The sequence below is a fragment of the Acomys minous genome, assembly GCF_964271855.1.
Source record: "Acomys minous genome assembly, chromosome: 7".
NCBI lineage: Eukaryota > Metazoa > Chordata > Mammalia > Rodentia > Muridae > Acomys > Acomys minous.
The window spans coordinates 101894715-101916835 of NC_140488.1; the positions used below are offsets into that span (position 1 = coordinate 101894715).

Genomic DNA, 22121 nt, shown 5'->3' on the forward strand with positions numbered 1-22121 from the left:
GGAATTGGGACTATTTACCTTGTTTATCAGTTCTTCACTCAACATTGGCAAGTGAAATTGATCAAGAAAATCATCCATTTCCCTTAGATTTTCAAATTTTGTGGCATATATGCCTTCAAAGTAGGATCTTATGATTCTTTGTATTTCTTCACTGTCTGTTGTTATGTGTCCCTTTTCATTTCTGATTTTGTTGATTTCAGTACTGTCTCTCTGCCTTTTATTTAGTTTGGCTAATGGTCTGTCTATCTTGTTGACTTTCTCAATGAACCAGCTTTTGGTTTTGTTGATTCTTTGGACTGTTTTCTTAGTCTCTAACTTGTTAATTTCAGCCCTGAGTTTGATTATTTCCAGACATCTACTCCTTTTGGGTGTTTCTGCTTCTTTTTTCCTAGGGTTTCCAGTTGTGTCGTAAGGTGCTTATGTGCGATGCTTCCAATTTCTTTTTAAAGGCACTTAGTGCTATGAATTTTCCTCTTAGAACTGCTTTCAATGTATTCCACACATTTGGGTATGTTGTTCCTTCATTTTCATTGAATTTCAGAAACTCCTTGATTTCTTTCTTTATTTCTTCCCTGACCCAGGTGTCATTTAGCAGAGACTTGTTTATTTTCTATATACGTGTAGGCTTTTTGTTGTTTCTGTTGTTGTTGAATTGCAGCCTAAGCCCATGATGATCTGATAGGATACAAGGTATTATTTCAATCCTCTTGTATCTGTTGAGGCTTTCTTTGTGAACTACAATGTGATCAATTTTGGAGAAGGTTCCATTGGGTGCAGAGAAGAAGGTATATTCTTTCTTGTTTGGGTGAAAGGTTCTATAGATATCTTTTAGATCCATTTGACCCATGGCATTGGTTAATGATGTTATTTCTCGGCTTAGTTTCTGTTTCAATGACTTGTCCTTCAGTGAAAGCGGGGTCTTGAAGTCTCCCAGTATTATTGTATGTGGATCGATGTGTGGTTTAAGCCTTTTTAGCAGATCTTTTACAAATGTGGGTGCCATTGTATTGGGGGCATAGATGTTCAGAATTGTGATGTCATCTTGGTTGACTTTACCTTTGATGAGTATGAAGTGTCCATCCTCATCCCTTTTGATTAATCTTGGTTGAAAGTCTATTTTGTTCGATATTAAAATGGCTATGCCTGCTTGCTTCTTTTAACCATTTGCTTGGAATATTTTTTCCAACCTTTTATCCTGAGGTAATGCCTATCATTATGGGTGAGATGTGTTTTTTGAATGCACAAGAATGTTGGATCCTGTTTATGCACCCATTCAGTTAGTCTGTGTCTTTTTATTGGAGAATTGAGACCATTGATGTTGAGAGATATAATGACCAGTTACTGTTAAGAGTCTTAATTTTGATGTTGGTTCTAGTCGAGCATTTGTGTAGTTCTGTTTTTGCCATTGTATAGTTATCTATTTCCTGAGTAGTTTTGGTTGTAGCTTGACCCTTTGGGATGGAGTTTTCCTTCTAGTACCTTCTGTAAAGCTGGATTTGTGGATAGGTACTGTTTGAATTTGTTTTTGTCATGGACTATTTTGTTTTCTCCATCAATGGTTATTGATAGTTTTGCTGGGTAAAGTAGTCTGGCCTGGCATCTGTGGTCTCTTAGGGTTTGCAGGATCTCTGTCCAGGCCCTTCTGGCTTTGATGGTCTCTGCTGAGAAGTCATGTGTAATTCTGATAGGTTTGCCATTAAATGTTATTTGGCCCTTTTCTCTTGCAGCTTTTAATATTTTTTCTTTGTTCTCTATGTTTTGTGTTTTGATTATTATGTGACGGGCAGTTTTACTTTTCTGGTCCATTCTATTTGGTGTTCTGTAGGCCTCTTGTATGTTTATAGGCATCTCTTTCTTTAGATTGGGGAAATTTTTTCTTCTATGATTTTGTTGAGAATAGTTTCTGGGCCTTGGAGTCTGATATCTTCTCTTTCTTCAATGCCTATTATCCTCAGATTTCTTCTTTTCATGGTGTCCTTAATTTCTTAGATGTTTTGTGTCAGGAGTTTTCCAGATTTGGCATTTTCTTTACTGGTTGCTTCAAGATCTGTGATTGTATCTTCTAGACCTGAAATTCGTTCTTCCATCTCTTGGATTCTGTTAGAAAAGCTCAGCACTGTGTCATTCGTCTTCTTCTCTGAGGTCTCACGTTCTCGTTTTTCTTCTGTCTGTGTGTTTATCATTGAATCCATTTTCATCTTCATATCTTGAACAGATTTTTTGATTTCTTTCATCTGGTTGTTTACATTTTCTTGAAAATTTTCCAGTTCCACTCTATGTGCTTCTTTTATATCTCACACCTGCTTGACTGCATCTTCCTACATCTGATTTTGAATTTTATTTGTTTCCTCCATTATCATCCTCATTACCAAGGATTTGAGGTCATTTTCTTGTGTTTCCGTTGTATTTGAGTTCTCTGGGTTATTTTCTTTGGGATAACTGGAAACTGGAGACGCCATGTTGTTTTGGTTTTTGTGTGTGTGTGTGTATGCTTTTACGCTGTCCTTCAGACATCTTGTCGTCTCTGTTTTTGTTGGGTAACTTCCAGAGTTGGTTGGAGGGAGTCTGATGATAGATTCACTTGTTTTCTCATGATTTCCGTAGGCTGGAAGCCCTGATACTTCACTGGTGTGGATGGCAGGGGTTTAGCCCTGTCGTTTTGGGCTCTCACAGCCAGTGATCCTCAGCTCCCATTTGCTGTGGGTCCTGCAATCATTCTGGGTCTCTGAATGAGCGTTGGATCAGGCCAAGGTATCCACAGCCTTTTGGGTCCCCTGCCAAGTCCAGCCAGGGATACCGTGCCCATACCACGCGTCGAGCTCAGCTAGATTCTCAGGGCTTGAACCATCTGCCACAGCAGGAGAACTGCGACTGCACTGAGCAAGCACCTAGGGTGGAACTGAGCGCTCCATGCAGCTTGTGTCACAGCAGGAAAACTGCGGCTGGGCTGAGCTGGTGCCTAGGGTGGAAGTGAGCGCTCCACCCAGCCTGTGTCACAGCAGGGGAACTGCGACTGCACTGAGCAAGCGCCTAGGGTGGAAGTGAGCACTCCACCCAGTCTGCATCACAGCAGAACTGCGATTGCACTGAGAAAGTGCCTAGGGTGGAGCTGGGTGCTCCGCTTAGCTTGTGTAACAGCAAGAAAACTGCAGCTGCGCTGAGCTGGTGCCTAGGGTGGAACTGAGCGCTCCACCCAGTCTTGGTAACAGCAGGAGAACTGCGACTGTGCTGAGCAAGCGCCTAGGGTGGAAGTGAGCGCTCCGCCCAGCTTGCGTCACAGCAGAACTGCGTCTGCGCTGATCATGCACCTAGTGTGGAACTGAGTGCTTCGCCCAGGTTGTGTCACAGCAGGAGAACTGCAGCTGCGCTGAGCTGGAGCCTAGTGTGTAACTGGGTACTCAGCTCAGCCTATGTCACAGCAGGGGAGCTGTGCCTTGGGCAGAATTGCTTGCTGAGCTAAGCCAGCTTCTCCACAGCACAGCTCACTGAGCAAACCCAGGACTCTGGGGCTGAACTGTCTGCAGAGTCCAGTTTGGGTCTCAAGGCACCACGCAACCCAAATCCTGTCCAGAGTCCCCTCTCTCGCAGCAAATCCCACCAAACCAATCGCCTCCACTGGAAGGCTCTGAGCTGCAAACCTCAGACACCGCCGCTGGTGCCGCTGGAGCCGCTGGAGCCACTGGTGCCGCTGGTGACACTGCTGTCTCTGCCTCTGCTGCTCTGATCCGAGAAAGTCCGCGCTCCTGCCGTGTGCAGGGGCAAGCAGTCCTCTGCACCCTGGTCCCTCTGAACCATGGAGCACTTCTGCTGCCGTGGTGTGGGGACCTTGGTGTTCCTGGCTCAGAAATCTGTGCAATTCCCTGAATTGTTCACTGGAGCTTTCACACTGCTCGCCGCCATCTTGGATCCCCTTGATTGTGTTTTTAAGCAAGATGCAGACAACAATAAAGGCTTTGCTCTTCATAGGAGCAGAAAAAAACATCCGTAAATCTTTATTCATGCCATACTACAGATGGCATCTAATAAATCACAGGGATTCCGTTCCCAACAAGAAGAATTATCTATGCATAGATTTCCATGTCTCATTTCATCTCAGAGCTATTACCATGTATTGGGATTACCAAGACAAATTACCTGCTTGTTCTGCAGTTGGAATTCATTATATCCCAACTGTAGCCCTGTCCCTTCTCACCTCCCACTCCCATCCTCCATCATCCTCTCTACCTCCCTCTCCTAGTCCTCAAAAAGCGGAGCCATCCTCTCCTAACATCTAACCTCTGCCTATCAAGTTTCATCTGTATTAAGTGTATCCCCTTCTTCTGTGGAATGGCCAGGCCACATTGCCAGGGGTAAATGATCAAATTTGGGGGAGTCCAGAGTCTATGTCCGATGTAGTCACTACCCCCTCCCCCATATTGTGGGCTCCACAAGAAGACTTTGTTGCCTATCTACTACATCTGAACACAGGGTCTGTGTCCACATCATATATGGTCCTTTTTTGGTGCATCAGTCTCTGTATTCTAGTGTGGTTATCCTCTATTATGTGGCTAATATCTGCTTATGAGTGAATGTATACCATGCATATCTTTCTGGGTCTGGGTTAACTCATTCAGGATGATCTTTTCTAGTTCTATCTATATGCTTGCATATTTCAAATATCCTTGTTTTTAGTAGCTGAGTAGTATCCCATTGTTCAAATGCACGACAGTTTCTTCATCCATTCTTAGGTTGAGGGACATCTAGCTTGTTTTCAGACACTAACTATTATGAATAAAGCTGATATGAATATAATTGAGCAAATGTCCTTGTTGTATAGTGGAACATGTTTAGGGCATATGCCTAGGAGTGGGATGGATGGGTCTTGAGCTAGAATTATTTCCAATTTTATGGAAAATGGACACAATAATTTCCAAAATGTTTCTACAGCTTTGCACTCCCACCAGCAGCGGAGGTGTGTTCCCCTTTCTCCACATCCTCACCCGAGTGAGCTATCATTTAAACTTTTGATCTTAGCCATTCTGACAGGACAGGTATAGGATGGACTCTCAGAGTCCTTTTGATTTGCATTTCCAGGATGACTAAGGTTGTTGAACATTTATTTGAATGTTTCTCCACCATTCTATATTCCTCTGTTGAAATTTCTCTATTTAGTTCTGTACCTTTATTTTAATTGGGTTATTTGGTTTGGTGGTGTTTTATTTCTTGAGTTCTTTGTACATTTTGGATATGAGCCTTTTGCCAGATATAGTGTTGGTGAAGATCTTCCCTCAGCCCATAGGCTGTCACTTTGTCCTGTTGACAGTGTCTTCTTCCTAACTGAAGCTTTTCAGTTTCATAGGGTGCCATCTATTAATTGTTGAGCCTGAGCTAGTTGTGTTGTGTTCAGGATGTTGCCTTCTGTGTCAATGTGTGCAATACTCTTCCCCAATTTTTCTTCTAATCCATTTAGTGTGTCAGGTTTTAAGTTGAAGTTGGATTTTAATTTTGTACATGGTTGTAAATATGGGTTTAATTGCATTTTTCTACATATAGCCATCCCCTTAGACAAGCACTATTTGTTGAAGATGCTGTCTTTCTTCCATTTTATGAATTTCCCTTCTTTGTCAAAAATCAAGTGTCCAAAGGTATGTGGGTTTATTTCTGGAGCTTCTGTTTGAATCCATTGATTCACCAGCCTATTGCTATGCCAGTATCATGCTGTTTAAATTATTGTTGCTCTATAGTACAGCTTGAAATTTGATATTGGAATTCTTCCAGAAGATCTTTTATTGTTTTAGCTATTTTGTGTTTTTTATTTTTCCATATGAAGTTGAGTATTGACCTTTCAAGTTCTGTAAGGAATGTATTGGAATTTTCACGGAACTCCATTGAATCTGTAAATTGCTTTTGGTAAGATTGCCATTCTACGTCTGTCTGCTATATTGCCCCAGAAGGCTGAAGATGATGGTCCAACATTATGGAGAGTTTTGAATGACTGTTTAGGCCACAAACTCTAGCAGTCTCTTTTTTTTTGTCTTTTCCTTCTTATTTTGGAAGCTGCTAACCTGCACTTCTGGTTCACTCAAATAATCAAGATTCAGTTCTTCTCAAGTCTCTGATGCAGTTGAAGACCTTAGCTGTTTAGGGGTTAAGATGTTTTTAGGTCTAAGTAGAGGTTTTGAGTTGGCAGAGGTAAGACATGATAGATATTGATTTGCATTCAGAATTTTGGACTCATCAAGATAGGAACAATGCTTCCTACAAAGATGCCAAATACAATTAGCCAAAACACCTTGAATGTAAAATTCATATGATCCCTGATTGTTTTGTGGTTCTTGTAGTAGTTTTTTTACTTACATATAATAATATAAATATAAATGCCAAAACAAGATGGCCATTTTTACTATGTTGAGTTTCCTGATCCAACAACAGAAACAAAATAATGCATACAAACTCATGGAAACTGAACAACCCCGTACGCAATGCTATTTGGGCAAGGAACAATATAAAAAAGAAATTAAAAGATTCCTAGAATTCAATGAAACAGAAGACACAGCATACCCAAGCTTATGAGACAAACTGATATCAGTGCTAAGAGGAAAGTTAATAGCTCTAAGTGCCTTTATTAGGAAATTGGAGAAATCTCATACTAGCAACTTAATAGCATACTTGAACACTCTGGCACAAAAAGAAACAGACACATGCAAGATGAGTAGACAGCTGGAAATCATCAAACTCATGGCTGAAATCAATAAATTAGAAACAAAGAGACCAATTCAAAGAATCACAAAACTAAGAGCTGGTTCTTTGAGTTCAGCAGCCTCAGGGGGCAATGCCAGAAGTAACAGGCAGGCAAGATTTTGAAGGATTGAGAGTGAAGAGGGTGATGTAGGAAGAAGATATATCTGATACTTGCTGAGCTTAGAGAACTGGTGGCCCCAGGTGAAGGTGGGAGAGTCCTTCTGGCTGCCAGGAATGTCAATGGGCCACTTAAGTCAGATTTGCCCAGTAGCATAGTCCAAGCTGATCATATCTGGTTTCATCAAGTCTTTTTGGAGGTCTTGGGGTCAGTGCTAAAAGCTGGGGGTCTCTGTCACATTAAGCTTTTTTTAAATTAAGCATTTAAAGGTACTCATTCTCCAGATTCTATGACAAGTTTGAGGACCATCATCTATAAAAATATAGCTAATCTAAAAAAAAGTTTGGTATAGGTGGAGAGGGCCTTCAGGAAGGCCAGAAATGTATAGGCTTCCCTTGGAGGGGCAGGGATGGAGAGGGAGTAAATGTTAGTGGGCCATGTTAGGTAGGGCTAGGGATGAAAGCATGCTTTCTTAAATGGAAAAACTGGACAGATGCAGTTTGGAAAAAATTCAGGCAGACAACCAGTTGCAAATCTGTTTCCCAACCTTTCCCAAATCCCAAGACTATGGAAGTGGTGTCCTAATTTGTTATCCTGTTATTGTTTAATTTTGGTGACATAAACTCTGGAATGTGTGATTACGCTGAAACAAAAGTCTGGTTTTGTTCAGGAGGACTCACCCTCTCATGGCCAAGTCTTCACAGCACTGAGTCCAGGAGAGTCCTGGATATCACAAATGGGATCCTGATACCTCTAGGCAGCAGCTGAGATACAGAAAAACTTACAAAGAGAGAGCAAACTAGCTTGAGGAAGAGAGGGATTTAGGAGAGAAGCCATGACCACACAGCCCTGAGTCGCCTGGCTGGGTACTCAACTTCTCCTAGCTTTAAAGATAATCTAATCAGAGCAGTTGAACAAGGATGAGCTATAGGGAGTGGCCCCACAAGTCCTGCCTGCTAGGCTGTGTGGAGTTCAACTTCCCCCAAGTCACTAGCACCAGATGATTGATTAAATAAACTGAAAGAGCTAATTGGCAGTGAAACTATAATATAAATGCAGGTCTGTGAGAAACAGCACAGTAGGTGGAAGGGAAGGGGAGCACATGCTGGAGATGGGGAGAGGGGCATAGTAAAGGAGAGAGAGTAGGATAGTTTGAGAGCAAGAGAGAGAGAGAGAGAGAGAGAGAGAGAGAGAGAGAGAGAGAGAGAGGGAGAGGGAGGGAGCTAGAGAGACTCTGAAAGTAAAATGTCTGGTTCATGTAGTAAATCTCTGGGAGAAGTGAAGTGTCACCCCTAGGTAGAGGGCAGGCCATGTAAGCCATGCCCTGTAGCAAGACCTAACAATTTCCACTATATTAATCCTCTCAGTCATGAGCTTAGATGATCTTTCGAACTTCCAATGTCTTCTTCAATGTTCTACAAGTTTTACTATACTAGTCTTTCACTTGCTTGCTTAGAGTTGTATATATATATATAATGTTTGGCTATTATAAATGGTACCATAATACTGACTTTATTCTCTATCAGTTTCATATTTCTATAGAAAGACTATTGATTTTTGTATGCTAATGTTGTATCCTGTTCCTTTCCTGAAAGTATTTATCACCTATAGAAGTTTCAAGGAGTGGATTTTAGAAAATTTTTGTACAAAGTCATATTATCTTCAAATAAATATTCATTGCCTAAATTATTTTCTATTTGTATCACTTGATCTCTGTCAGTTGATCCATTCCTTTAGCAAATACTTAAAGGACTATATTGTAGAGGCATGGGGAAGTTAGAAGTTTTTTTCCTAATCTTGATTTTAATGAAAATGCTTTGAATTAATAAGCAAATCTGCAACTATGCTTGTAGAAATCATTATATATATATATATATATATATATATATATATATATATATATATATTCTTTGTGTGTTTTGGGCCCTGGAATAATGATGGCATGGTAAAAAGAATTAAAATGTGTTCTTTCAGGTTCTATTTTTATGGAAAATTTGTAGAAAATTGGCATTAACTTTTCTTTAATACAGAAGTAGAAAACTTCACTTATAATGCCAGTTTGTTTATTTTACTTATATGAGTTTTAATTACTGGTTTTATTTCACAAGAGACTGTGATTCTGTTTTAATTACTTACTTGACATTATTTCAACTTATTAGGTGGGATATATTAAGAAAATCATCCTATCTTACGTTTTCCAGCTTAAAAGTGCAAGTTTTAGGACTATATTTCGGTGACCTGACTGGTATTTACACCAGTATAGGTGGCAGGAGATTCCAACAACCTTTTCACTGCATTCTGGGTATACATCAAGAGATGGAACCAGTACACAACACTGTTAAAGTGGACTGGGACCAGATATTAGATAGTTCACATGCTTATGGGAACCCTACCCCCAATAATCTGGTATAAACATAGTGAGACAAAAATGACTCTTAAAAATATTATTACACTTATAGATTACTGGGTCAATTAACCCACCTCATAAAATTTCTTCTTGCAGTAAATGACAATTAAAAATGAGATCCACAACTTCACAATGTGCAGAGTATGAGAGACTTTGAAGGATTTGGTCCTAAATGACATGTACTCATCAAGACCCTCTCCTTGACTCATAGAGATTATGACAACATACACGCAAGGTCAAAGCAGACAATATGCCAGTACTGTAACCAGGTATTGAACACAACTAATCACTACTAAACAGGACACTATTTGCATTTGATACCTTCAGGGGAAAAAGTCAGGTTTTTTTCAAATGGAGACTCAGTGGGATTATCCACTAGATTCTAGAGCAAGCTGAATAGAACAGTAGTTGGCCAAAACAAAACAGACACCATTAGACTTTAAACCCTAGAATCTTTGTTTTGAGTAGTACTGTTTTTTTTTTCACTTTGTCCTTTTAGAGTTTCGTAGGTTTTAAGATTTATTTATTTTTTATGTTTTGGGGGTCTTGAGTGAGTACGCTAGTTGGGAAGAGTTGCAGTGATGTTTTTATCCACTGTGTAAAGATTATCCTTGTATTATTTAAGCAATGATTTCCATATCCGTAGACCTGATAACAGGCCAGAGTTTTGCATTATTATTATGATGAAGTGTCCCCTATCTTAGTAATCTGTAAACATTGTTCTCCATCACATTCTAATTGGCTAAATAAATAATTGAGGAGCCAACTGTTGGGCAGAAGAAAATAAGACAGGACTTGTGAGCTGAGGGAGAGGGTCTCAGGTGGAGAACAGAGGGAAAGAGTGCCTTGGGAACATAGATGAAGAATAACCAGCCAAGTCACCATTAAGATGGCAGGTAATGGGCCACCTGGCTTGGAAGTAGGCCAGACCAGTATTATTCGGTTAGAAGAGCTGAGTATTTCCCAAACTATAGTGCCTGAAGCTTTTAATAATTATAAAGATCTATTAAAGAGCTAGGTGAGGTCTAGAAAAAAAACATGTGTTTTAGATGGAAGGATCTCAGAAACTATAGCAAAGGGGAAAGCCATAATCTACTTATACTGGTTGGAAAATCCTTCTAAATTAAGATATAAAATAAATTAATTATTACCTTAAACTTTCTCACATATGAGAAGGGTATTAGCTACTCTTGCCCTTTAAGACTACATCATATCTTGGCTCTGGCTCTTTGCTCATAATGTGCCATTTATCTCTGGTGGCCATGGAAACAGAAGGTTATTTAAAGCCACTCCCTTACACATGACAGTCACTAACATTTGGGCTTCATAGAAGAGATAAAAAGGCAAGTATTTTAGATTAACTATGTAGACTTATTAAGAACTTTCTGTTTCAAAAGACAAAGAAGGCCAAAGAATCCACACATAGATTCAGCTATTTGTTGACATCATTTCCATGTGAGCAAATCCTGCTGAGTATCTTAAATGCAAGACATTTTTGTTTCTTTATGATGGCTGGGAAGCCTGTACTAACACTGATAACTGTGTACTTTCTTGCAGTTGAGTAGGTGAAATAGACTTTATGTTCTCCTATCCATACGATGGGGGATATGCCTGTGTAGATCACTTTGGCAGGGTCACGAACCCCAGGTGGGCCAATCATGCTAAGGTGTATAAATGGGTCTCCAATAAAGCAAAGCACAGGAAGGGAATGGAACTTGTGAATGAGACAAGGGTCGGTTGGGTAGACATTGTTCTAAACTGAAATACCTGCCTAACAGATCTTCTTTTACTGAAGGTTATTCACCTTTTCTGTGACTCCCTTCTGTGTCAACATTTCCTACTACTTGGGTGAAATTTATGATCTTGGCATCTTTCAAATGGATCATCTCCTTGATACGCGAAGGTAAACAAATTCAAATAAATTACATGGACGTTTCCAAATATGGTCTTTATGCAATACATGCATCTACTTGCTGGGATTCATACATAGGCAGAACCAGATCCTGACCCACTGCTCCTATAGTCTATGGCCTCAGATATGCCTCAGCAAAGAAGACAGTGTGTGAGCAGGATATTAATTCAGACCACCATCAATTGAAACCCCATCTTGTTGATGTAACTTTATATGGACTACAGCTAATATTTTCTCAAAATTAGAAAGCACATTACACATAGGCTGTCAAGGAGTAGGTAAGTGAAAGAGCATTTTTCATGGCAAAGATCTCCTGTGTGTGGGGCCCTCAATATTTCTGATTAGGCAGTGGGAATAAAAAATTTCAAATGCCTCTGACTACAAAAATTGCCTCCTTGCTTACTTCTAAAGAAACCCACTATGTGTATTTTTTGTTTCTATCTAATTGTGTCATTGTGAGTGTGTCTGTTTGTCTGTCTGTCTTTCTCTCTGTCTCTCTCTGTCTCCTTGTCTCTGTCTCTGCCTCTACCTCCCCCAGGCTCTCTCTCTCTCTCTCTCTCTCTCTCTCTCTCTCTCTCTCTCTCTCTCTCTCTCTCTCTCTCTGTGTGTGTGTGTGTGTGTGTGTGTGTGTGACTGACTGCATTTTCAGATATATTAAAATATAAATACTTTGTGTATGGAATTTTGTTTTAATTGGTTATAGCATGTGTACCATTTCTCATTTTGCTTGTTCTTTCACAGATATAAGCTTCCAATAGTTATACTCTCCTACTTATGATTCTAATTTATGATAATATATTATTTATGCACCGCAAACACATCAGAATTGAATATCACTTTACAGATGATGTTACCAGTTTGTTTGAAATATTAATTCCAAGTACTAGAATTCTTAGTTAACAAATATGCACATTGTAACACTTGGCAGATACAAGAAGATTGCTAAGTAGAACAACATGCCAAGGTTGTTGCTGAAATTGTCATAAATTTCTAGACCTCTAATATTCTTACTGGTAGTATGTTTGATAGATACAGTGCACATGATAAATAAAAGGACTCTTAGAGGTTTTTTTTTTTATATTTTCCTGGATTTCTAGGATCCTTATTCTCTCACTTGTAGCCCGTTAAACATTAACACATAAAATCTTTAATAACAAGTATGTGACAACAGGGTCTAAGTATGAGATCTCAGTGCTCGATAGACTGTGAGACATTTTGATTCTCCATCTTCCCTGGGTTCTGGTTGACTGAATAATTGTTCTATCTTGTCTTCAGATTTACAGATGCAAGGGAGTGCATCTACAAACTGAGTGGGTTGCTTAGCAGCCTAACAGCTTTCCTGCTTGAAATAGTCCTTGCGTGCAGCTCAAGCTGGCGCCTGTGGGAATTCAACAGCACAGTAGTGCAGTGTGTGTCCTTTGGACTATGGGACGCTTACTACCATCAAGAAGTTAAAGTTTCTGGTTCCCTAAAAAAGATCCTGGTGAACACTCCTATCGATTCAACTTGGACCATTCCACCTGAATTAAAGTATGCCCGGAACCTGATAGTGTGCGCCATTTTAATGAAGCCTGTAGTTCTTGCTTTCAGCGCAATGGCCCTTAAGATCAGCTGCATGAAACACCCATTTGTCGAGATGCAGATATACTGCCAAAAGATGGCTGCCTTAGTTTTGTTTGCAAGTAGCCTCTTCACTTTTTCTTCTGTGAGTGTGAACTACCTGGATGATCTTTATGGACAATCTACTCTGGACTTCCCTGCTGACTTTCCTGTCCAGAAAGAAGATTTGAAATCCAAACACCTTACAGCAGTATTCCCAGTAGGGGTCCTGATAGCCAACATATCACTCCTTGGTGTGATCATGTTGCTTTCTGATATGATCTATTTGAAACAAGAAAGTCAGGTGAAGGCCAAGTATGCTTCCAAAGTGGCCTCTCAAGAAGCCTGAAGTGAGGACTCCTTCATTTGCAACATCTGTCAAAAGGTTCCTTGAAGAAAACGTCCTATTCATGGACAAAATTCATGTAGTCCTCAACTCGTTCTGAATAAATGTCTTTGAAGTAAAGCATCAATTTTGTTCTCCCTGTGTGTGAAAACCTACTTTATACTCTGTCTAATGTATTCTTCCCTTTAAATGTTTTCACATCTAAACTCCGATGGCCGTGATGAGGTGCTCATTATTTGCCAAGAAGCAGTAGCAGGAAAATGTACTGGTGATCTTTTGTTGTAAACATAACACAATAAACACTGTGAGAAAGTATTTCATAATGATGCTGACACCCAAACAAAGGAAACAACCACATTCTTGTATGGAGACCCTTAGGTACTTCCACATGAGAGCAAAGATGAACTACCTAGTGTTGGCCCTGTGGAAAGAATGTGCCATTTCCTGGATGGCTATTTTGTACCCTGGGAAGTGGGTATGTCCCGTCTCCATGCTTGTGAATATCACAAATATCCACCTAGTGTTGGCCCTGTGGAAAGAATGTGCCATTTCCTGGATGGCTATTTTGTACACTGGGAAGTGGGTATGTCCCGTCTCCATGCTTGTGAATATTACAAATATCCACCTAGTGTTGGCCCTGTGGAAAGAATGTGCCATTTCCTGGATGGCTATTTTGTACACTGGGAAGTGGGTATGTCCCGTCTCCATGCTTGTGAATATTACAAATATCCACCTAGTGTTGGCCCTGTGGAAAGAATGTGCCATTTCCTGGATGGCTATTCTGTACCCTGGGAAGTGGGTATGTCCCGTCTCCATGCTTGTGAATATCACAAATGCCCACAGATTCCCAGTGTGTTCTGATGGAACAAGTGTGTAGATATCAGTGGACAGCTTCTTCTATAACTCTTCTTGTATTAGCTTCAGGAATAACTGTGTTCCATATCACATTTATGTTGTGGCAAACACAATTGTGTAATGGCCAGTCTTCCTCACACTAAATATGCCAATTTGATTCATAAGTCCCCATAGATAAAAAGCCATTAGATTTGAAAAACTAATTTATCATAATTGTTAAAATTATCAAACATCTTACCAGTCCCACATTTCTTACTTAGGTCCAAGACTATATTGTGACTCAGTTTAGTTTATCAACTGTGAGAACTTGGGCAATCATAAACTGATTTACATACTTCTAACATAAAATGACACAGTAAATATTTGCAATCTACAAGGAGGGAAGGAGACACTGCAAGGGAAAAGGTAAAAGAAAAATGCCTAATTCCATGAGGGAAAACTCTGAATGCAGCATCTCCATACCTCTCCTCTACTAATATGAAGTAGCCATTAGGCTTCAAATGGCCTTTACCAGTGCCAGCAGCAGTAAGCATTCTCTTTCTTGAGCACTCTGTACTACACACCTGCAGCTTTACATGAGAGGTAACTTATGTTTCTGGTATTCTTTTTTGAATATTTGAAAGTATTTTTACATATATTTTATTAATTTATTCATATTGCCTCTCAATTGTTATCCCATAACTTGTACCCTCCCATTCCTCCCTCCCTCTCATTTTCCCCTCACTCGCCTCCCCTATGACTGTGACTGAGGGGGACCTCCTCCCCCTGTATATGCTCATAGGGTATCAAGTCTCTTCTTGGTTGTCTGGTATCCTTCCTCTGAATGCCAGCAGGCCTCCCCATCCAGGGGACGTGGTCAAATATGGGGCACCAGAGTTCATGTGAAAATCAGACCCCACTCTCCAGTCAACTGTGGAGAATGTCTTGTCCATTGGCTAGATCTGGGTAGGGGTTTGAAGTTTCCGGCCTGTATTGTCCTTGGCTGGTGCCATAGTTTGAGCAGAATCCCTGCACCCAGATCTGCCTCTCATAGTGTTGTTCTTGTAGGTTTCCAGGACCATCTGGATTTTTCTATTCCCCCATTCTCCCATACTTCTCTCACTTAGAGTCCCAATATAATGTCCTCACCTCTATCCCACTTTCCTGGTAAGTGAAGACTTTCATAGGGCATGCCCCTTTGGCTAGTCTCCAGTTATAAGTTAGTATATACCATTTGAGGCCTTCTCCTTCTGGGTTAACTCACTCATTATGATCATTTCTAGTTCAATCCATTTGTCCACAAAGTTCAGGAATTCCTTGTTTTTAATAGATGAGTAGTATTCCATAGTGTAAATGTACCCCAGTTTCTTTATCCATTCTTCTACTGATGGACACTTAGGCTTTTTCCATGTTCTGGCTATTAAGAATATGGCTGCTATGAACATGGTTGAACACATTTCTTTTTTTCCCTTTAAATATTCAATCTCTTTCATTTATATAGAAACACTCTAAAATGCAGACATCTTGGCACTTCTTCATAAAATATAACACTGGCAAATAAGACTTTAATTTAAGCCAATGTAGAAAATAAAATTCCAATGTCCCACATAGTGACTAGGGTTTTTCACACTCTTACACTCCCATAATGCTTTGGATATAATTAACCACAGCCCAGTAGACCAGATTTCTCTATGTAATTCACTGTTGTTTTTCTGTATCTTTATATATTATTTTCCATTCCTAGTTTTCATATTTTCAAGAGAACTTAGAATAAAGCTTACATAACAAAATGGTTTATGCTTTAAAAAGTTTTATAGACCTTGTGGTCGAAGAGATCGCTCATTGGTCAGGAGCACACACGGCCCTTTCATAGGACTCAAGTTAAGTTCTTAGTGCCAACATCAGGTGACTATCACTACCCATAACTTGAGCTCCTTTGAAGGATCAGACAGCTTCTTCAGCCTCTGTGGATACTTACATACCTGTGGCTCATGCACACGCATGCACACACACACACACGCACACACACAGGTTTATATAGACAAAATGATAAGAATGGATCTTTTTAAAAAACATAAAATGATAAATCAAAAGCCAGAGATATTAAAAACTTAGATGAGTGGAGATAATTTTGTGTCTGATATTATATAAACATTGGACACATATCTATAAATATAGGATGCATACCTATGAATGCAGAAGAATCTATAAGATTTCATGATGTGTTTTTTTGTATACTTTTATTTTTTTACACATGTGTAAAACAAACTACATACAGCAGGGAGAACCATGTAACAATCATGAGAATACTGAGTACTATATATCTTACATTCATAGTAACTTGCCCATCTGCATTTGTCTCCTTTGGAGTAAGTGTTTTTCCTGTCTTGTTGGGTCTAGATCTCCAAATGAGATTCAATACCTATCTTATCTCAACTCTAATAGCGTAGCTTCTTTATCTTGATCTAAAACGATCTTGTCCCCTAACCAGCTAAACTTGGTTATAGAACTATATTATCTTGTCTTCAATGCCCCTCAGAGACTTGAGAAGGAATAAAACTTAAATTCCTGAGTGAAGCAGCAGTGTGGGTTAGCAGTTTCCAAGATGTACAAATTGACTTAAGACAGTTCACCTCCTGACCAGTCCCCCAATACACTGTATAACGTTGGAGCCTCATCTACAGCTTTCTGGCCTAATATTTCTGCCAGACTTGTTCGCAGGACAGGAACTATTGAGGACTTGCTTACCATGACTTGGCAGAGTGTGGCTGTTGACTCTGCCTGCATCTAAATTGCCCATTTTTAGTCAGATTCTGTTAGTGGCGGAATGAGGACATTTTGCCCCGTTGGTATTTTGCCACCTTTGAAGCCATGTCCATAAGGAGGCTCTTTGATACTCATCATCTTCTTTGAGGTCGGCTGGATGTTGTCCGGAGTTAACTTGTCTTGTTGTCAAAGAAATTTAGGATTGTGAGAACAACTTTAAATGCCATATTCTGTGCATCTCTGAGGCTTTTGAAGACCTTATTCAACTATTTTACCTCATATATCGATAGTCATATCTATCTGTTAGACCTAGGATATATATTCTTGTGTTAAAATCTGCCAGTTATTTGACATGCCCATGTTTTGTATCAATATATTGAATTCTATAGCAAGGACTTAGATGTACCCTTCATTATAGTTGGGATCTGGAGATGACTTTGTTGTTGTTGTTGCTGTTGTTTATGGTTTTGCACTGACCTCCAGTCATCTTGCTCTCTCTGTTGTTGGGACCCTGATCTATGCTCTCCATTCTGCCTGTGCCAACATGCTCTCAGAGCAGCCAGAGAGGTAGACAGAGGCTGGGCCATTGTGACATGTACACAGGCATGAATGCTTGGTGTTGGGAAGCTTTAAAGCTGTGGCTGGTGGTGTGTTTGCAGCTGCCTGAGAACTTGTGTCAGCCCTGGCTCTCTCTGAGGACTGGCAGGCCTGATCTATGCTCCCTGTTCACCCTGGCCAGTGGGCCCACAGGTGGCCAGAGAGGAAGACAGAGGGTGCAGTTGATGCAAACACCCTAGGGTCTGGGTTTTGGATTTGTGCTCATGCTCCCGTGGTTTCTGGCCACTGCAGCTGTCTCAGAACTTGCAGGTCATTCCAAACCCAGAACCACCTGTTTTCCTGGACTAACCATCCCAGCCTGGTATTACACTGCTCACAGTTCAGTCTCAGATACCAAGCTCCTGGTTATCACTGTCAGGAATCTGTCCAGCTGTTGGAAAGTGTGCACTCTTCCTCCATGCTCTTAGATTAGACCATCTGGGTATGCTGCTTTATAGCTGTGTCTGGGATGAGTGTCCACAGCTGCCTGGTCCCCTGTGAGGTCCCTGGGTTTCTCTGTGGTCTGGTAGGCCCAGACCCATGCTCTCTGTTCCCTCTGGGCCAATGGGCCCACAAATGGTCTGAGAGGAAGTCAGCAGGCACAGGTGAAGCCAATACCCTTGGCTCTGCGTTTTGGTTTTGCACTCATGCTCACCTGGCCACTTGGCCCTGGGGCTTTCTCAGAACTCGCATGCTCATCTGGGGTCAGAGCCACCTGTTGTCCTGTGTTTTTCCTGGTCCAGTAGCTCCAGCCTGGAGATTGGCTGCCCACAGTTCAGTCTGAGGTACTAAGCTCTTGGTTAACAATGGCAGGCACCTGTCCCGCTGCTAGGAAGAGTGCACCCTTCCTCTAAGTTCTTAGAACAGAACATACAAGCTGAGAGTGCAGCTTTAGTGCTGCAGCTGGTGGGTGAATCCACAGCTGCCTGGTCCCCTGTGTGGCCCCTGGGTCTCTTTGTGGACCGGTGGGCCCAGAAACACACTCTCTGTTTCCCCTGGACCTAGTATTGTCCAGATCTTCTGGACACCATGCTAGTCACCTCTGTAGGTGGGACCTGGCCTGCATTCCCAGTAACATGCTTGAGTGGCTGGAACCATGCGAGCTTCTTTCCAGTGTGTTCCATGTTCTCCTCATGGTCTCTGGGTCTCTCTGTGTACCAGTGATCCCCCAAAATATGCTCTCTGTTCCCCCTGGATTTAGTATTGTCCAGATCTTTCAGACACCGTGCCAATCACCTCTTCAGGTGGGACCTTGCCTCTGTTCCCAGCTACCCGCTTGAGTGGCTGCAACCATGTCAGCTGCTCTTCAAGGGGTTCTGCACTCTCCATGTGGGCTCTGGGTCTCTCTGTGGATCAGTGGGACCCAAAACATGCTCTCTGTTCCCCCTGGACCTAGCATTGTCCAGATGTTCCAGACATCGTGCCAATCATCTCTGCAGGTGGGACTGTGCCTCTCTTCCCAGGTGCCCGCTTGAGTGACTGGAACCATGTCAGCTGCTCTCCAGGGGGTTCTGTGCTCTCCATGTGGGCTCTGGGTCTCTCTGAGGACTGATGGGCCCAGAAACACATTCTCTGTTTGCCCTGGATCTAGTATTATTCAGATATTCCAGAAACCACGCCAATCACCTCTGCAGGTGGGACATTGCCTGTGTCCAAGGAACTACTTCTAAATAGGTCCACAATGTTATTTTCCTATTAATTTTCTTCCTTATTTCTGGTCAGTGTGTTAAAATGGAGGTAGAAGCATTTATAAACCATCAATAAAGTAGGTATTGAAGAATCTAAGCTAATAGGTGGTTCTCAGCCATGGATTATGCATAGTGGGTAAGTTCTCTCCTAATGTAGTACTGGAATCAGCAACTTTCGATGGACTGGCAATGTGGAAGGAATTTGGGGGAAATATCAGCAACTGGTCTTGGGTTCTCTCCTATCTTTCTCCCTGAGGGGATTTATGGCTTCATATATTCTGTTTTGAAATAGTTTGAGAGAAAAGCTTGCATTCTACATTGGTAAGAGAAATGTTAAATAACTGGCCTATATACATAGATTTATTCCATAATATGGAAGGGATTACTATCAGCTATGCTGGAAGATGGTCAACAATTTCAATAGCTGTCATGGAGGCAGGAAACCATGAACATAGAATAACATAATATAACAAGGGAGATAAATGTTGCAAAAGATCAATTGCATAGTAAACGGCTTTATGCTGACCTACAAGACCAAATCCAATCTAACTGCCATAATTGAACAATATAGGGTAGCATCCTTAAGATCTTGACAGATGGTTGAGGAGCTGGGGAGAAAATCCATCGCATTTACACACATAATACAGGGTACTGCAGAAAGCTTTACAAAATTCTTACAGAGATTGGGTTCAGCTGTAATAAAGACATGTCAGACCCTGAAACCAGAAAGTTGTTGATAGAGATCTTGACAGCTGCAAATGCAAATAATCAATGTAAGAGAGCAATCTGAGCATTGAAATCACAAGGAACCCCAATAGACTAATGCATAAGCAATACAACTGGTTTTGGTTTCAAGAGCATCATGCCAATACCATAAGTTAAGTCAATTCTGAACTCTCAGCAATCAAAATGGCTAGTGTTTTATTGTGGTGGATTTGGCCATTTCCAAAGAAATTGTAAGGCTAGACAATTTAGAGTTCAAAATTTAGTGCTCAAGATGCACTGACTCTGGTGAAAATGGTATTCGTAGAAGAGAACAAGCAGTTTCTGGCTGGAATAGAACACGATGTTACCAGGGCATTTTAGCTGATGTGGAAAGAGCAAACAGTGGTTTAAGAATTGGGTTTCCAAGAGAGGTTCCAATGTAACCTCTTTCCATCATGAAATGAACAAAGGAACCTGCCAGCTCGAGGGCCCACAGCAAACAATTCAAGCCATCTTCATTTTGTCATCCAAGAAGTACCAAGTGGGCAAGAAAAGAAAAACTAAGTATTTCTGATATTATACATGCTACAAAAAGATGTACAGCTTTGAACCTGGAAAGAGATACACCCCTTTTATTATCCCCCAAAGTTAAATGTTACAAGTTAACCATTCACTGGTGCATATCTTCCTTTGCCTTCAAGGACAATAGGGATAATTTTGGGAAGAACTGGATTAACTTCTCAAGGTTTTATTTTATTGTAGATTGGGATTGCCAAGAGGAAATTAACATTATGGCATATGTCCACAGAAGGCATACATTAATGCAGGATATAGAACTGCTCAACATTTACTGACTCTTTACATCAAGGGCTACGTCACTCCAGTAGAAAGAACAGGGGCTTTGGGAGTATTGGTAAACATGTGTTTTAGTAAGCATTGGTTAATGATCAGAGACACACATTAATGGTACAAATGAATGGTGTTGAAAGATAACATTTGGAGGAGTGCTCCATGGTTCAGAGGGACCAGGGTGCAAAGGAACTGCGTGCCCCTGCACAAGGGAGGAATGCTGATTTTCTCAGATCAGAGTTGCAGTGGCAGAGGCAGCAGCAGCAGTGGCACCAGTGGCACCAGCGGTGCCCGCTGAGGTTTGTAGCTCAGAGCCTTCCGGTGGAGGTGATGGGTGTGGTGGCTGGTGGGAGTTGCTGTGGGCGAGGGGACTCTGGACAGGATTTGGGTCACGTGGTGCCTTGTGACCCAAACTGGACTCAGGAGACAGTTCAGCCCCGGAGTCCCTGGGGCTTTGCCGTGGAGACACTGGCTCAGCTCAACAAGCAATTCTGCCTGAGGCACTACTTCAGCACAGCCACAGCTCCCCTGTTGAGATGCAGGCTGGGCCAAGAATTCAGTTCCTCCCTAGGCACCAGCTCTGCTAAACAGCAGTTCTCCTGCTGTGACACAGACTGGGCAGAGCGCTCAGTTCCACCCCAGGCACCAGCTCAGCGCAGCTGCAGTTCTGCTGTGACACAGGCAAGTCGGGGCACTCAGTTCCACTGGAGGCTCAAGCTCAGCCCAGCCGCAGTTCTCCTGCTGTGGCAGACGGTTCAGGCCCTGAGAATATAGCTGAGCTCGATGTGTTTGGGCCCAGTGTCCCTGGCTGGACTTGGCAGTGGAACCAGAAGGCCGTGGATGCCTTGGCCTGACCCAATGCTCATTCAGAGACCCAGAATGATTACAGGACCCACGGCAAAGTGGAGCTAAGGATCACTGGCTGTGAGAGCCCAAAACGACAGGGCTAAACTCCTGCCATTCACATCAGTGAAGCATCAGAGCTTCCAACCTACAGAAATCATGAGAAAACAAGTGAATCTATCATCAGACTCCCTCCATCCAACTCTGGAAGTAACCCAACAAAAACAGAGATGGCAAGGTGTCTAAAGGAAAGCGTAAAAGCATATGCAAAAAAACCCCAAAACAACATGGCATCTCCACTTTCCAGCTATCCCAAAGAAACAACCCAGAGAACTCAAATACAATGGAAACACAAGAAAATGACCTCAAATCCTTGGTAATGGGGATGATAATGGAGGAAACAAATAAAATTTGTAATCAAATGCAGGAAGACACAGCCAAGCAGGTGCGAGACAGAAAAGAAGCACATAGAGTGGAACTGGAAAATTTTCAGGAAAATGCAAACAACGAGATGAAAGAAATAAATAAAACGGTTCAAGATCTGAAGACCTATAAAGCGACAATGGAAGAAACTCAGGAATATAAAAAAAAATCGGATGAAAGAAATAAAAAAATCGGTTCAAGATCTAAAGATGGAAATGGATTCAATGATAAACACTCAGAAAGAAGAAAAAGAGAATGAGAGACTTCAGAGAAGAAGGGGAGTGACACAGAGGTGAGCTTTTCTAACAGAATCC

The 22121-nt window shown here is 41.4% G+C and overlaps 1 protein-coding gene across 1 annotated transcript; it reads left to right on the forward strand.

The window, feature by feature from the left end:
- The first annotated feature begins 10495 nt into the window (after positions 1-10495).
- Positions 10496-13217, forward strand: LOC311601857 (uncharacterized protein). The gene is made up of 3 exons (XM_084789566.1): positions 10496-10588; positions 11041-11148; positions 12433-13217. The coding sequence occupies exons 2-3, from the start codon at positions 11123-11125 to the stop codon at positions 13103-13105; spliced, it is 699 nt and encodes a 232-aa protein (XP_084645692.1). The 5' UTR covers positions 10496-10588; positions 11041-11122; the 3' UTR covers positions 13106-13217.
- The last annotated feature ends 8904 nt before the right edge of the window (positions 13218-22121 follow it).